Source organism: Dermacentor albipictus, chromosome 1 (genome assembly GCF_038994185.2).
Source record: "Dermacentor albipictus isolate Rhodes 1998 colony chromosome 1, USDA_Dalb.pri_finalv2, whole genome shotgun sequence".
NCBI classification, from domain to species: Eukaryota; Metazoa; Arthropoda; class Arachnida; order Ixodida; family Ixodidae; genus Dermacentor; species Dermacentor albipictus.
Window position 1 is genome coordinate 491549762 of NC_091821.1, and position 16498 is coordinate 491566259.

Genomic DNA, 16498 nt, shown 5'->3' on the forward strand with positions numbered 1-16498 from the left:
GAAATTTTCCAAAACACAGAAGAGTATGCGGAACAATTGGCGAGAGCAAATTGGCAGCAATTTAGCAATTCCTTAGGCGGAACCCTGAGTACCGCTCGAACATGGAGCATACTCAAAGCACTCCTGGACCCGACTAAAACCAAGTCGGAGAACAACAAGGCCATACAGAGGCTGGTTCACCAGTTTCAGGGCTCAGAGTATGAGCTCATGGAAAGAGTAAGACACAAGTGCTTCGGGGACGGTGACCCAGCAGCCTACACGGAGTGCTACAAGGGGAAAGAAAATTCTGATCTGCACCGGCCTATAACCAAAGAGGAAGTATACGCACCAATAAGAAATACCACTAGGAATACGGCTACAGGCGCAGACAAGATAAAAAACGCGCTGATTCGCAACCTGAGTGATGAGCTGGTAGTCGAACTTACTATCTCAACAAGCACTGGGCGGAGGAGACAGTACCCGAGGAGTGGAAGCATTCGGAGGTAGTGATGAGTCCAAAACCTGGCAAAAAACTGCAAGTAGAAAATCTTAGACCAATCTCTCTCACGTCATGCTTAGGCAAGCTGTACGAGCGGGTGGTTACAATGAGGCTACAAAATTATATGGAGGACAACGAGCTGTACCCCCCCAGCATGTTTGGATTCCGCGCTAAATTATCGACGCAAGACGTGCTCCTCCAGCTCAAGGAGGAGGTGCTCAGCAACGTCCCACGAAACAGCGAACACATCATCATGGCACTGGACATTAAAGGAGCCTTCGACAATGTCAGCCACGAAGCCATACTCACAGGAATGGATAGCCTGAACTGTGGCAGAAGGATTCATGGCTATGTCAAGGCCTTCCTCTCTAACCGGACAGCAACAATCGGCCTGGGAGCAGTCAGATCAGAGAAGTTTCGCGCCCTAAACAAGGGAACTCCTCAAGGGTCGGTCATCTCCCCCATCCTCTTCAACGTCGCAATGATCGGGCTAGCAAGACAACTCGAACAACTTGAAGTCATACGGCACACCATTTACGCTGACGACATCACGGTATGGGTGAATCGGGGATCGCTCAGCGAAAAAGAAGAGTGCCTGCAAAAAGCGGCCACCTGCGTAGAAACCTACGTTAGGGCCAGGGGCCTCAACTGCTCGACGGAGAAGTCCGAGCTCCTAAGGGTATGGCGACGCAAACAAAATCGAACGGTCCCTACAAGCGATGAGCTCAGCCTCAACGTATACCTCGCGGGACAACGCATTCCGGAGAAGACCACCATTCGGATCCTGGGGATGTGGCTTCAATCCAATCAACGGTGCAATCATACTCTGACACTGCTGAAGACTGGCACCATGCAGGTAGCCCGTATGATCAACAGAGTATCTAGCAAGAGACACGGTATGAAGGAGAGCGACACACTTAGGCTAGTCACGAGCCTCGTGGTTAGCAGAGTGGTGTATAGCCTTCCCTACCACAAATGCATCAAGCAAGAAAAAGAACAAGCGGACGCCATACTGGGAAAGGCGTACAAAACTGCACTTCACCTGCCGCAGCGCACATCAACCGACAAACTGCTGGCCCTGGGACTGCACAATACCTTCAGTGAACTAAGAGAAGCACTACTATGCTCTCAGGCACCTAGGTTGATGCAGACCCCCACGGGAAGGGTGCTCCTGCGAAGATATGGCGGCGGCAACATGATCCAAGAGATCGAGCGTACCGAGGCCATTCCGGACAAGTATCGCAGTACACTGCGAGTCGCACCGATACCCAAGAATATGGACCGGAACCTGCACAAGGCGCGTAGAGAAGCAAGAGCGGAGTACGTGCAGAGAACCTTGGCGAACAAGGACAACACAAGGTATACGGACGCGGCAACGTTCGTCAAAGACGGAAGACACAACAGCAGAGCAGTGGCGTCGGTGGTTAATTCGGACCTCAAGGAGATCACCAGCGCATCACTACAGGACTGCAGGGTAGTCGAGGCCGAAGAGGCAGCTGTGGCTCTGGCAGCACTGGAGGGCTATCGATCTGGCAGGTCCCTAACAATAATAACAGACTCTCAAGCCTGTGATTGCAGACAGAAGAATCCATCCGAAGATGGAAGACGCCGTCTGAAGCCGCGAAGATCTCTTTTCTAGAGCCCAATAAATGTTTTCCGATCCAATCCTTACGTCACATTTGCGTGCAATTATTTTCGGCCCGTCACCACCAGATTTTCTCTATTTTATGTATTGTACGGTCGCGAAACGACCTTGCTTTTGATGCTGCACTTCCTCCTGCTGCGACCTCAATGAGCGAATCTCTGTGCGACGCCGTCGCCCTCGCTGACCATGCACGCGAGCTCGCCTGTACTCGACTGACAACCTCGCAAACCACCCAGCAGCGTCTGTACAACGCCCGCCATCGTGACGCACAATTTTCGGCTGGTGTGTCCGTGCTCCTTTCATAGAGCTTCGTAAGGTACTTTCATAGAAGCTCCTTACGCAATACACGGGGCCCTACCTCGTGCTGCGCCAGGAGACGCCAGGGGCGTGCGAAATTGCTCCTGTGAATTCGACCTCACCCTCTACTCAGGCATCCATTGATGTTGTGCGCGTCAGTAGGCTCAATGTGTCAGTAGACTACACTGCTTCCGAGCCCGTTCTTTACACTCTAATAACAGTTTACACCCTTTGGCGTGCCCCTTCTGCCACACAACAATAATCGTCATCCGCCTTGATGCGCTTCCTTTCTTTAACGCTGCGAGCCCGGAACTTTCCAGTAACGAACGGCACGCGCGTTATCAGCATAGAACAGTTTACACCCTTTGGAGTGCCCCTTCGGATAACGTGCTATTACCCAGCGCCACGGTGTGCGACCGAGTCATGTCCGAGCCATGGATGAAGGGCCAAAAACAAAACGGGAAATTTGACATGGATCATTAGTAAAGGTAAGAGCCAAGTCACCGTTCTGCTGCACTCGCTACATAGAAAGTGCTCGCAGTGCATACCCGGTCCATGCATAGTGCAAGCTCCTAGTAGCAAACGACCATGGGGGTGCGCTCTGCACACTCATTTGCGCGTACGACACCTCTCGGCTCAGAATGAAAATGAATGAAATTAATAAGTTACTTGAAGCTTTGCGTAAACGTCTGGCACCACACGTTCATACTTTAAAGCTCGTACCGTAATATTTAATTTATATTTATTGAGCAAGCAGAAACATTGTGCAATTGTTGGACTAGCTTTCAATAGAATAAGCGCCAAAAGTGACGGCGCACAAGAAGAAATACAGACAGGACAAGGCGCTTCCTGTCTGACGGCACACAGTTCGGCACACAGTGACGGCACACAGTTCTTGTGTGCCGTCACTTTTGGCGCTTATTCTATTGAAAGCTATGCACCAACTAGCCCCCCAACGTGTTTTACTGTTGGACTAGCGCACAGTAGCACCTTCTCCTCCATTGGCCCCAGAGTCCTACTCTTCTTCGACCTCAGTCACTGGAGTGGCTCTTTTAGTGACTGAAGTGGCGAAGTCAACCGTTCGGTTTCCGAACAATTGTAAGATTACACTCCAGGCTTACAAAGGCCTAGTTTCAAGCATCCGCCTGTCTGTATTTCCTGCAGTGAAGACGAAACAACTGAACAATTGTTTATGCCATGCTGCCTCTTCAATATAATGGGCAAACAAATATCTCACAAATTCGTGTTCTGCGAAATTGCTCTTATTTGGCCAATTTCCGTTATCCTTTTATATGGAACGTCAACTGTCGGTTTCAGTCATAAGGATATTTGCGCCACCATTGAGAAACTTATTATCGACTCAAAGAAATTGCCAAGTTAGATCTGCTCCCGTTATTGTTATTATTATTATTTTATTATGTGCTACTTTTGGCTACGTCAATTATTTTGCTCGTCTTTTTCATTGAATTCACGAGTTTACGTAAATAGGAAAGTTAGATTTCGTTTATACTATCATTATTCCTTGTTTACATGGGTATCAGCCAATGCTCCATAGTGGGTATCAGCCACACGTTCAGAAGAAGAGAAAAAGGAAGAGAACCGGTTGGTCTTCTGGTTGTCCGCTGTGTTGCTCGGCCCAAGTCCACGTACTTCAGCACTGGACTGCCCTTCTTCGGAACGCCTGTCAACTCGGCAAAGTAAGACAATTTGCTATATGTGCGATGTGGCGAGTGAATGAAATTTCGGTGCCCATTTCCCTAACTGAGCGTTAGCATCTGAGATTACAAGAAATTAGTGCTACGTAAGCGCCAGGTGGGAGCAGAATAAGGTTTTTCCGATTTTTTCTGAGATTCATCCGCATGGAACCGACGGACAGTGAAGCTAAGAAAAGTATACACGCCATTGATGCACCGCCCCGTTCGACCGATATAAAAACGCTTGCATGAAAGACCAGTCTTATAAACCGCACAGTCACAACAGTCACCAAAAAACCTCTCTCAGTGCCGCCTTTTACAACTTTTTTTTGTTGTTCTAGGTAACCCGATTGACTTGATGGCACAGGCTACCTAACTTATTTCTGGCAGTGAACAGCAACCTAACGTCTGCCCTGCTGACAACGTTATTAGAGAGTTTTAGAATAGGAGCCCCAAACGTTTTGGGGCCCCAAGGAAATAGCGTCGAAGCCACTACACATGCGCGAGACGCAAACTGCGTTTGGGTTTTGCGTTGGGAACGCTATTTCACCGATTTAGTGGGAGCTCAAATAGCGTTCCCAAAAGCTTTGCGTCAACAAACATGGCGGCACCCATCGAAGCGACTGCTCTAACCAAACACCAAACTGGGTTCGGTTCGCGGTAACGCGTGAAGTTCGCCAGCTAGGAGAAATGACTGCAGTTATCGCTTTCTCTCAACTAGCGCGTGTTATGAAGCTTGATTCATTAGACGCCGCTGACTCCGAATTCGAGTGTGGATTTTATGGCTCGTAGGCCTAACACGGCTAAGCTTGTCTGGTGAAGGCACGTAAAGTTGGTTTTGTTGCTCAAAACCAAGCACAACTAATTGTTTGCTGCTTGAAGAATAACCTCTAAATTGTAATTAACGCAAATACACGCTCGTCAAAATTACTAATCATGTCATAAAATGGTATATCTTATTTAATTATTGTAATCGTTTTTTTAGACGCCGTAGTGGCGCTGTCAGCGCAAGATGCTATCCGTAAACACAAAGCCCTATTCTAAATCTCTTCACTCCTGCGTGCTCCAAAGCTAACACCCGCAAAGCTCTTTGGGGCTCCAACATATTGGGGCCCTTATACTAAAACTCTCCATTGATATTATGTGCCACCAAGGGCAAGGCACCAGTGACCGCATGCGCGAACACTCAAACAAAGTTCAAAAACGGGGTAGAGCTAGTGAGTTATCACTGCATTGCCATGAATGCGGCTGCAAGCCGTCTTTTAAAGATGTGACCTATCTGTCAAAATACCGCGATGATCGCGCACGTCTTATTTCCGAAGCTTTCCACATTCATATTAGCGGCGTAGCATGTGTAAGCTTTCCCTCTATTTCTCTACTTCCGAAGGAGATTGCCTTCCTATCGCATTATTTGCGTTTCTCGCCCCTGCGCTTGCTGAATTCTGTTGAATCTGTGCTTTGAGATAGCGGTGGAGTATATATATGCTGACTAAAGGAATAAAGACACTTGGTTGTTAGTCAGCGCTGTTGTCTGTGTCCCTCTCATTGTCTTGTTGTTTAGCGCTGTTTACTACTCGTAATCATGAACCAACCAGCCCCAATGCGTACTCTTCTGTAGTATTTTCTCTCAGGGATATATATTAAATGCGTAAGCACTTCTATCTTTAACCAACGACGAAACCTGTCCGTAACGTAAGACTAATCACTATAAAAAAGTTATGTATAAAAGATTGTTGCTATGAAGACTCTGTTGAAATAGTTGGTGATGGTGGTAAAAGCCATCTCTAGAACCACATGCAGAGCCGACTTGGTGCATTGTAGAAATCAGAAAAGTTCTGCTTTTGGGTAAATGTAATGCTAAACACGCCGCATCCCCTTTGCGTACCGGTGTGTGCGAGAGGAGCGTTCCGTTCGGGCATTCCTTCACCGACCAAAAGGCCACCGAACCATGCAGTAAGATAAGACAGGAGCGCTGACTCTGCTCGTCTGGAAGGGACAGATTATGAAAAATTGACTCCTTCTTCACAGCGCCTTAGCCAGACGGTGCTACGGATGAGGAAAGAACAGTAGATCGGAGAGGCATGTCTTCCAGCAAGCCAAAGAAGTAGAAGCGCTTGCGGACCAAGCTCGGGTCTCTCTGTTGTTGTACGTCGCACGGTCGTGTTTAGAGGTGTTTTCGCGCCCGCTGCTTGCCTATCTGTTTTGTCGTCTGCTCCGCACATTCCCTGACGCCTGTAGCGCGCATAGCGCTTGCGGTTCACGGAGTGACGCTATCAGAAGGAGCAAGTGTTCGTATAATGTTCTTTTATTAATTTTATACAGGCGAAATGCAGGATATTTGTAAGGTGGGCTGCATCTAGTTATACAAGACACATGAAGGGAATATATAAGCCAATTACGGAAACCAAGACCGAAGGAAAAACTTGGAAAATGGGAGGGGAATATAACGGCAGTTCGTGTAGTCTCAAGCGCTGAGAGACGACAGCGAAAAAGAGTGTATAACACGAAGGTGACGTTTATCCCTGTTTTTATGCGATCATCCACCAACTGCAAAGATGCTTCGCTTGCTTCTTTTCTCGCCAAGCTTCCCGTGTCACCCGGTTCTCTCGCAAACCACAGTGCCACATTCTCATTCAAATGTGATAATGTAGAAATCCTGCTAGTGCTTCCTGCTTATGAACTTCACAAGAGAAGCTAAGATCCTGTCTCCAGCATATGGTGAATTGTTCCTTCGTGTACATTCGTCGAAAAGTTGTCCTCGGCATCGCGTGGCAACGCAATGTGCCCGCAAGTCTTTCAGAGTGCGAACACTGGTCAGTGTTGTAAATTGTGCCCCTTCTGTGCGTCCTCACACCAAGGAGTCCACGTAAGCACCCTGAGCGTTCGCAGCGGGGCGCTCCTGCTTTGCAGGACCACCCCTGCACATCTTTATCTTGTCAGTAGTCACTACCACGCGCTAGAAGTCTTCGGTGGTAGTCGGTTGTGCTTCAAGGTCGATTGCGTTATTCAAATTAGAGTTTACTATAAATGCCTCGAAAGATTTTTCATGAAAGCCTTCCGTGACATAGCTGCACTTCGTTACACAAGGAACTGTGTCTTCACTTACAAAAACCGTCGTTCTGCTTGGGGAGCAGCACCCAACTATCTGATTTAGCAATTTTTCGTACCTTGTAGTGGTCCCATGAAGGTGGAAGCTTGACTTCTTCCGGATGCAGAAAAATCGCCTGCAAAAGTAACTTTTGATCTCTATTCAGGTAGTGTCTCTTGCCGTTTCAAGCAGTGGAGCTGCTTGTGCCGCTTTTTCCGCATCCTTGCTTTGAAGGCACACTCAAACTATTCCCCTTGCTTAACAGATTCCTACCGGGCTGTCAACAGAACGACTCTTCTATTGGACTCCTCTCGAAGGCAAGGCAGAGAATTTTCCTTACGGCACGTGTCTAGAGAAAGGAAGGCGCCCACACCTTGTGTAGTTGTATACAAATTGGTCTCCTCCTGTCCTTCCTCATCGGCGTCTTCTGTTTTCTCCTGACATTATGAACCATTGAGTTGTGCCAGGCTTCCCTCCAAAATTGAAGGAACGGCTGCCTTTCGAAGTTGAGGCAATTTCTATACATCGCTGAAGTACCTGTCAAAACTAAAGTGCATCTCGAAGTGTCGCGCACATATTTTGTTTTTTGCTGCAAATGGTAGCTGATATTCAGCAATTTTTGGTCTCCACTGATGCAGCAGCTGCGGATTAGATGGCGACATGCAGAGCGAATATTCCCCCTATCCTTTGTTTTACCCATATTTGCAGCAGGTAACATCGTTCATCGTTTCCTTTCCTGTTTCTTCTTCTCGCCGCGCATAAGTATTAAAATACCTTATTTCGTGAGGCATGTATAAACATGCTGCAGACATGCATGGTAAACAAAGCGAGGAATATGAAAATTTCTACTCTTTCGCGTTCTTTCAGGCATTAAAAACAAGTACGTCTGTTGTGCGTTCTTGCGCAGCATTATTTTTCGTCTGCTTCCTCCAAAAACGGGCAAACATGTTTCGCATACGTGCAGAAGTGCGGTACGATGCGTTTATTTCCGCTTTTATTTTTTGCGCGTATATATTTCTTGTGTTTGATCGCTGTCAAATTAACGCAGGTGAGGGTCGGATTTTCTAGCAGACGACACGCTCTACACACGCCGCACCGCCCGTTCTGCACCGCCGTTGTCGCCGGCCTCCGCCACTCAGCGTGTGCGCATCTGGAAGCAAGCTTTGCAATTATTTACACGCGCCTCGCAGATGGCGCTACGCGCTGAGAGTAGATAGGACATGAGGCAGTATGCACTCTTAGGAACATTTACACCCTTTGTGGCTTATCTTGTCCCACGACAGTGATCGTCATCTGTCTTGCCCGCGTTTCCTTTTTCTAACGCTGCGAGCCCGGTACTTCCCAGTCACGAACAGCATACGCGTTATTAGTGTGACGCAGCATTCTCGACAGGAAAGTAGCGAGTGCCAAGCTTTCAGGAGGGGAGACGCGGGCGGAGCAGATGGCGGTTGTTGTTGTGGGACAAATATACACTCCAAAGGGTTCAATCGTTTTAAGAGTGTAATCACAAGAGCTTGGTGGCGCAACCCACCGCCCCGTTCCAAAGGAGACGCTCATAACATCCATCCATCCATCCAGCCGGCGGAAAGTGGAAGGTAAGGAGAAAGCATGTGCGAGACCGTGACGAGAAGCAGAGTGAGCGAGCAAAGGAATGAGCGTGACCCCCGGCGTTCCACGGTTTGTCCTGAGCGAATGCGTTTCGCGGCGTCGGAGTCGGCGCTCCTGTTTATCTTACTCCGTGCACCAAGTTATGAGGGCTAATGCGCCTCACGTCGCACATCACAGACAGACAAGCACTCAATGACTTGATAAGGATGATAAGGAGTGATGAGGGGTTATATGGGTATTATCGCAATTGATATGGCTCTACACGGAAGGATAAGGTGCTAGAGAGGGAGAAGGGCTTATAATGGTCGGGTCAATTCTGATGTTATTAAGCGCTAATAACGATTGATAATGGTCGTATCATGTCCTATAAGGTCCATAAAGATAGCTAAGAGTGCATAAGGTTCGGATCAATTCCATTAAGTTTGATACCGACCGATAAGGGTTCATAAGGGTCGCATCAAGTCCGATAAGGCGGATAACCAATAAAGATTGATGAGGGCTGGATCTAGTCCGATAAGGTTAATGGGGACTGATAAGCGTTGAGAAGCTTGATACTGGTCGGATCAAGCTTCATAACACTGATAACGACAGTGGGCTGCATGGAGATGAGCAAGTGGCACAATGTTTGCCCATGCTTGGACAACTACCAGAGGAGTTTCTGCGTGAATTTTTTTGTCGGCATTCCCCAGCTCTTACTGTGGCTCCTACGTGACTCTTTGTGCTCAACACTGATAATGAACAGCAATGCAGGCAGCAGTATGTTTACACTCCCCGTTGATGTTGGCCTTGCATGTGCACGTGGTGCGGCCGCTGGTTCTGGTTAGGCTAAGCTTCGTGAAACAAACCAAAACGGACGATTGGTTTATTTGCTGAGACAGTAAAGTCGGCAAAGCATCGCAAAAAGAAAGCAGGGAAGCGGAGAGAGTACGAGAAGGTGCAGACTTGGGTCGTGGACAAAACAGCGTCTTCCCAAAGAGACAAAGAACACATAGAAGGGATGAAGATGTCTACCTTTTTTCCTGACTTTGTTCTTAATCTCCAAATTACATAGATTTATTACACGGCAATGTTAACGTACATACCAAAATAATGTGGGTAGGAATAGAGAAGCTTTTACATACATTTTACTGGAGGTCACAACTTGCCACGGTTACCTTTGTTTTCGAGATGTGATCGCACCGCTATTGCCTCTCGTTTGATCCTTTGTACTGCTGACCGCCTCGAGCTTTAGCTATTCCATGCCACAGACAACATTTCTCGAGAGATAAAGCTCAAAGATGTGTTCTCCCCTTTGTACATGTCTCGCAAAGCGAAGTCAGTAAGCACTACAAGCACCTGGTTTTAGTTTCACCCCTGCACCACCTCGTCTGGATCACATGTCATTGCACCTAGTGCTGCCGTTGTTGCGGCTGTTCGCCAGGTTGCTGCTGGGGCCTAACGATGGCCACCCGGTGCATGTAATTGAGCTCACGTGCGCGCATTACCATTTACAAAAGGCAGAGGTTATAATGAAGAACCCTGGTGCAAGTATCTTTGAATGTCAACTGTCTTACCGGTAGTTTGCCCTCCCCAGGCTATATGTACATAATCATTCTATAGTGTATTTCCTTTAGTAGAACTACGTTCACATGCGCCTCACTTTCGCGCAAATATGGAGTTGCGTTTATGTTCTCGGGCGCAACACTTAAATTAAGAATTTGCAAGTACCAAGATTGGTTTCCTGTTCTGGTGAATTCTGTAGACTGCGTACAATCACGTTGGTTATTGACTATGTGAACACTTCCCAAATATTGTTACTGTTCTGAGCAATGTCTCATTCTCTACTTGCCATGGTTCAAACTACTCTTAAGGCTTGCATTTTTAACGTGTACAGTACTGACGTTAACGTGATCGGTGTATATTATTATTCGTTCGAACAGTATTCTTAGCATTGTAGTACCAGCTTTCTTTTCGGCTATCCGAATATCTAGCTATTACACCAAATACGATGGCGGATCCCGGATATAGTGCAGTCTAAAAATTTAGACTTATCCCGAAGGGGCTGCACTATAAGATATGATGCGTGCCCATGGTTTTTTGCCACGGGTTACCTACCACTGCGTAAGCACTGCTCTCTTCAGTTAACCTCTTTGACGCCAACGTGGGTCATTGTGTAGGTGTCACTGGCTATACGCTGACTTCACGGCACCGCCGCCAAGAGGCATGCCATGTCCAGAGGGAAGCGGCAGAGAGGGAGGAGCCCGGCTGCAATACACGAGTTTCGGCTATTTGTGAACTTGAGAAGTCATTCTAGATGAGCACGGTCCGATCTTTATTTGGCCCAGTTCAATAATTAGCGCCTTCGGTATTGCATCCCTTTCTGCATGTTGCCGTACTACTTGAATATTTCTTCTTCCATATTGTACCGATCGAAGATATTCAGGACGAGTTCCTTTGCTGCATCAGCGTCTCTACACTCCCGCTCCTGACTGGCACTTTAACTCGCCTTCAATGACTCCCACGTTTCCAGCAATCTATCTATCTATCTATCTATCTATCTATCTATCTATCTATCTATCTATCTATCTATCTATCTATCTATCTATCTATCTATCTATCTATCTATCTATCTATCTATCTATCTGTCTGTCTATCTGTCTGTCTATCTGTCTGTCTGTCTGTCTGTCTGTCTGTCTGTCTGTCTGTCTGTCTGTCCGTCCGTCCGTCCGTCCGTCCGTCCGTCCGTCCGTCCGTCCGTCCGTCCGTCTGTCTGTCTGTCTGTCTGTCTGTCTGTCTGTCTGTCTGTCTGTCTGTCTGTCTGTCTGTCTGTCTGTCCGTCCGTCCGTCCGTCCGTCCGTCCGTCCGTCCGTCCGTCCGTCCATCCGTCTTTCTGTCTGTCTGTCTGTCTGTCTGTCTGTATGTCTGTCTGTCTGTCCGTCCGTCCGTCCGTCCGTCCGTCCGTCCGTCCGTCTGTCTGTCTGTCTGTCTGTCTGTCTGTCTGTCTGTCTGTCTGTCTGTCTGTCTGTCTGTCTGTCTGTCCGTCCGTCCGTCCGTCTGTCTGTCTGTCTGTCTGTCTGTCTGTCTGTCTGTCTGTCTGTCTGTCTGTCTGTCTGTCTGTCTGTCTGTCTGTCTGTCTGTCCGTCCGTCCGTCCGTCCGTCCGTCCGTCCGTCGATCTGTCTGTCTGTCCGTCCGTCCGTCCGTCGATCTGTCCGTCTGTCCGTCTGTCCGTCTGTCTGTCTGTCTGTCTGTCTGTCTGTCTGTCTGTCTGTCTGTCTGTCTGTCTGTCTGTCTGTCTGTCTGTCCGTCCGTCCGTCCGTCCGTCCGTCCGTCTGTCTGTCTGTCTGTCTGTCTGTCCGTCCGTCCGTCCGTCGATCTGTCTGTCTGTCTGTCCGTCCGTCCGTCGATCTGTCCGTCTGTCCGTCTGTCCGTCTGTCTGTCTGTCTGTCTGTCTGTCTGTCTGTCTGTCTGTCTGTCTGTCTGTCTGTCTGTCTGTCTGTCTGTCTGTCTGTCTGTCTGTCTCTCGGTCGGTCGGTCGGTCGGTCGGTCGGTCGGTCGGTCGGTCGGTCGGTCGCTCGCTCGGTCGGTCGGTCGGTCGGTCGGTCGGTCTAAACTGTTTTTCCGCCAACATCGGTCACTTCGTAGTGCTTCGAAGAGGAGTAGGGCATCCGGCTGCTATGCTAAATGAATCAGGTTCGAAGCCAGCCGTGGGTTTAATTTGTGTCAAGGGTATATGACACTGACTATGTGCCGCTCTTCAATGACAGAAAATTCTTTAAAACCCCTCAGGCGCTGCGCGGAATGGAGCCCACGTCATTTATATATTCGTGCAATCCTGTCAGCACCTGTATTCACACACACGCCAAGCGCACACGTTGTGGCGCCGCCGCTATACGTATATGGCTCAGCGTGACCATAGGGGGAAGCGTGAGTGAGTAGCTTGGCTGCATACACGCCTCGTACATGATTCACATCGGCGGTTGCAATTTGGTGTCACTACAACATTTGCATAGTATTCGCACTATGATCGACATTCATCGTGCGATGGGTTACGAGAATTTTTCATTGCTTCTTTGCCCTTCAACTTCTTTGCCTCATGATTGTGTATATAAAGCTGTATAATTATTCTTTTGTGCTATATATTGCACAAATTGAGTCCCCGATCGTGATGGCTGAGGCCAAGAAAGGCGTACGGAATTATAACGTTCATTGGCAACTCGAGCATCGAGCGACACTCTGTTTCTTTCGCAGTACTTCCGGTCCACCGCCTGGGATGACCTGGGAGTAAATTCAAAATAAATCTGACAAATATATAAAAAAGGACAGCGCAGTACAAAACTCATGGGTATCATTACAGATATATTAGAGCGTTAGTTAAAAGTTCAGTTGCTGAAGTGTCTGGAATTATTAGAATTTATCAGAAATCACTGATATCCGCACACCAACGCACAGGATCGTAGATTAGACTTTAGAGACCCGCCATGCGAGCCCAACTTTGGCGAAATTCCTCAAAACCCGGTAGTAGAAAGTGGCAGTAATGACGTCGATAGTGACGTCACACACAAGAAGGTGGCCTCATATTTAATTTCCTAATTAATGCAAAACCGTTCCCTGGCATAGAATCTGCCTAGCAGATTGGATGTGACGCCACTCCCTCCTCACTCGGTTCTCTCACGGCGCTCACCTGCTTGCTCGATTTCTCGCAACAGCAGCACGCGCGCTGGTTACATGCTCTGACGTCAGCAACGGAGAGGGCACCTAGGTGCGCTTCATGCGTCGCTCGCTAGGGGGGAACGCCCCACTACGTGGCGAGCGCTTAGCTCCCTCCTCACCCGCATACCGGGGGAGGGTGGGGGGGGAGACGTTCGCTCCCTTAAGCTGAAGAACACAAACGCTGAGGTGCGAGCGCACTAAGAGACACCTAAGTATTTGATTAGGGTGCCTACCATTTCTTTCCTCAAAATCCCACACAAATTAGGACTGCAAAAATGCAGACAGTAGCTACAGCGCGCTCTAGAGTGCTACAGCGTTAGAGCACTTTGCTTTCCATATCTATCTAGGGCAGAAGGACACGAATAAAAATTCAATTATTCCAGCCAGTGCGCAGCAGATGAAAGTTTTTCTTGCTTTTCCGTCCATCAGCTGATGTCACCGCAACGCCGTTAGCAGCGCCGCCATCTATTGCGCCGAGACCAATAGGTAGCTTAAGCCAGAGGACAACTTAAGGTACCATGCAATAAGATGGAAAATTGGGCGAGTTGGGGAGCTTCATAGTAGCTAAAGCGCAACAAAGTCGGACAAAACGAACAGAAGGGCACACATTATGGAACTGTTTACCATATTTCCCAACTGCCTATTCCTACTGAACAAAGGTTTTCGGGAAGTATTATACGGAGGTAATATGCTGTATCATAGTTTTGAGCGATCTGCATCACAGCCATCAGCACAGGTACACGGAGGTTTGTGCGTGGGTAACATAACTGAATACCAGACCACGAGGTAAAAATTTATGTTAAATTTGAGCAACTGACCTCAGCCTTCGCAATACGGCTGAAGTGAGGCCCAATTAAGGTCGATGGCAACCGGTGAATGTTGAGATGAGACGTTCGGAGGCACCTCCACGACACTGGATGAAGTTAAGTGTTGTTGTCTTCTGTGATTGGAGATTGAATTGACATGAAGCAATCTGAAGCCATTTGCCTGCCGTTGCACATCAGGTTTGGGATTTGCAAAGAGAAATGTAAATTGTATAGGGCTCGCCGGTGCCGACCGTGACTGCAAAGTGTTACCGTGATGTACTCCACATAAACAGCAACAAATTGAAACAAAAGCCCAGGTGCCCTGAGAGTAGTCTATCTCTGCAAGCAACAGTGACATCACACGTATAGCCTCAGCGTCATGGCCGTTACACAAACAGCCAGAAACAATGCAAACACTGGGACTACCGCGAAATGCAAAGCGCAACACCGCCACTGGGAATACGCTACGCAGCTCCATGAGCCAAGTTGCGTTTGACAGAGAAAAAATAAAAATGTACGAGCCCTGATGGCAATTTCACATGCACCCTCAACTCCGGCATAAGAGACATCAGGAAATAAATGTGGGCACTGGTCAAGGAAATGAGATAGCCGCTGCTTCGGGGAGCGTGGCTCGCCTGCCCACATTATCACATCACAAGCTTTCCTTCGTATTTTGAATGCCCCCCTTTTTTTCTTTGCTAGTAGGATTTTCTATAGATGGCAGTTTGCATCTTTAGTACATAATGAAAACGTCAAACGGTACTAAGGCGCCTTTCTTAAGTAACTTTGCGTGTCACCATATGAGTGAGGTTCAGCCAAGCCCGTAAGGTTGGCCAAAAAATTACCGATGGCTCATCGGCAGCGTCTGATGACGTCTGAGTTTTTGTTGTTTGTTTCAGGGTGCCCCCCGAGTCGGGACGAGTCCGCATGGATGCCCATATCCGTCAGCCTTCACTGTACGTAGCCATCGAACCTGCCGCGATGCGCGCACTTGAGGCCTTATTTTGTATTGGCGTCTACAGAGAATGAAATTCTCGGAATAATAAAAGATCGCAGGCAGTAAATTTGGGTCTTCCTGTTGAAAGATGTATGTGAAATTAGCTTTCAAGACAGATGAGCACCATGATTTCATGATTATAGCAGCTGCACGTGGCTGCGAGTTGCAAGGCGACATCGCATTCTATGTCAACAGCCCTGGGGGTTGCTGTGATGTTCATTGTAAAACTGCAGCTCCCACGAGGAATGAGGGAAACCCAGTGTTTAGAAACAAGCGCTGACTCGCAACCCAGTAACCGGTATGCTTACTGAATTGTACAAGCTTTATAGAGAACCTTCAGTCACTGGGGAAAGATAACTGCTCACACCTGGACGACCACTTCAACCGCTGCATTGTGCTACTTACTTTGTTTTTTGAGCAAAACGAGAGTCTAAGCCCCGATGAAGTTGATCTCCTGAAATGTGGTCTGACGTTTTGTCCCACGAACAAAGCAGTGAATGGATACAACTCCACAAAGGTATAGCAGTATTCAGGACGCGTGCGCACCAAGGAGTCCTTTTTCGATAGGCGAGACGTAGGGAAACAGGATAGGGACTGTGGACACCGAAGCACGTGGGACACCGAATCCGAACAGTGCCAACCACTTTGATTTATGCATAAGCTAATCTCAAAGGAAATTCTACAGTCAACTCGGTATCGCCGGAAACGCAGAAATTTTCTCCCCCTTGGCACTAAATTCATAAAGAACTCGCGGAAAGAAAAAATGGCTGTGGCTTAGCTAAGGTTAAAGCCGGGATGCGAAGCATACTAGCCTTTATTTTTGTTGTTGAAGAACTTTTAAGCCTGGTGAACTACTGTTGCTTGGCTATATGTTGTTTCGGCAAGACGAAGAAACAACTCATGCGTTACCCTGCTTCGCCTTCAAGAGTGGAACGCGACAGCGTTCCATCGACCCGCCAAGGGGTGTAAGACAATGGGCTACGGCACAGCGACTACGCGCCCCGCATTGGACGCGGTGAGCGTCCGAGAAACGCAGCGTTCGGCGCGGCAACGAAATGTGCACCTGAGCAAGCGACGCACCCCTGAGCCTTAGAAAACAGCTCGTTTCTAAGGCAACACCGCATTCACTAGAGACGCTTTTGTACCGCTTTGACGCATCGTACTCGTGGCTCAGTGGTAGCGTCTCCGTCTCACA

At 48.2% G+C, this 16498-nt stretch overlaps 1 protein-coding gene across 1 annotated transcript in view; it reads left to right on the forward strand.

Annotated features, from left to right (window-relative positions):
- LOC135911951 (neprilysin-like) overlaps positions 1-16498 on the forward strand; it is a 178306-nt gene that overhangs the window by 1912 nt on the left and 159896 nt on the right. The window contains exon 3 of the mRNA XM_070531765.1: positions 3976-4117. Coding sequence (XP_070387866.1) covers positions 3976-4117 — 142 coding nt within the window. The remainder of the gene's footprint in view (positions 1-3975; positions 4118-16498) is intronic.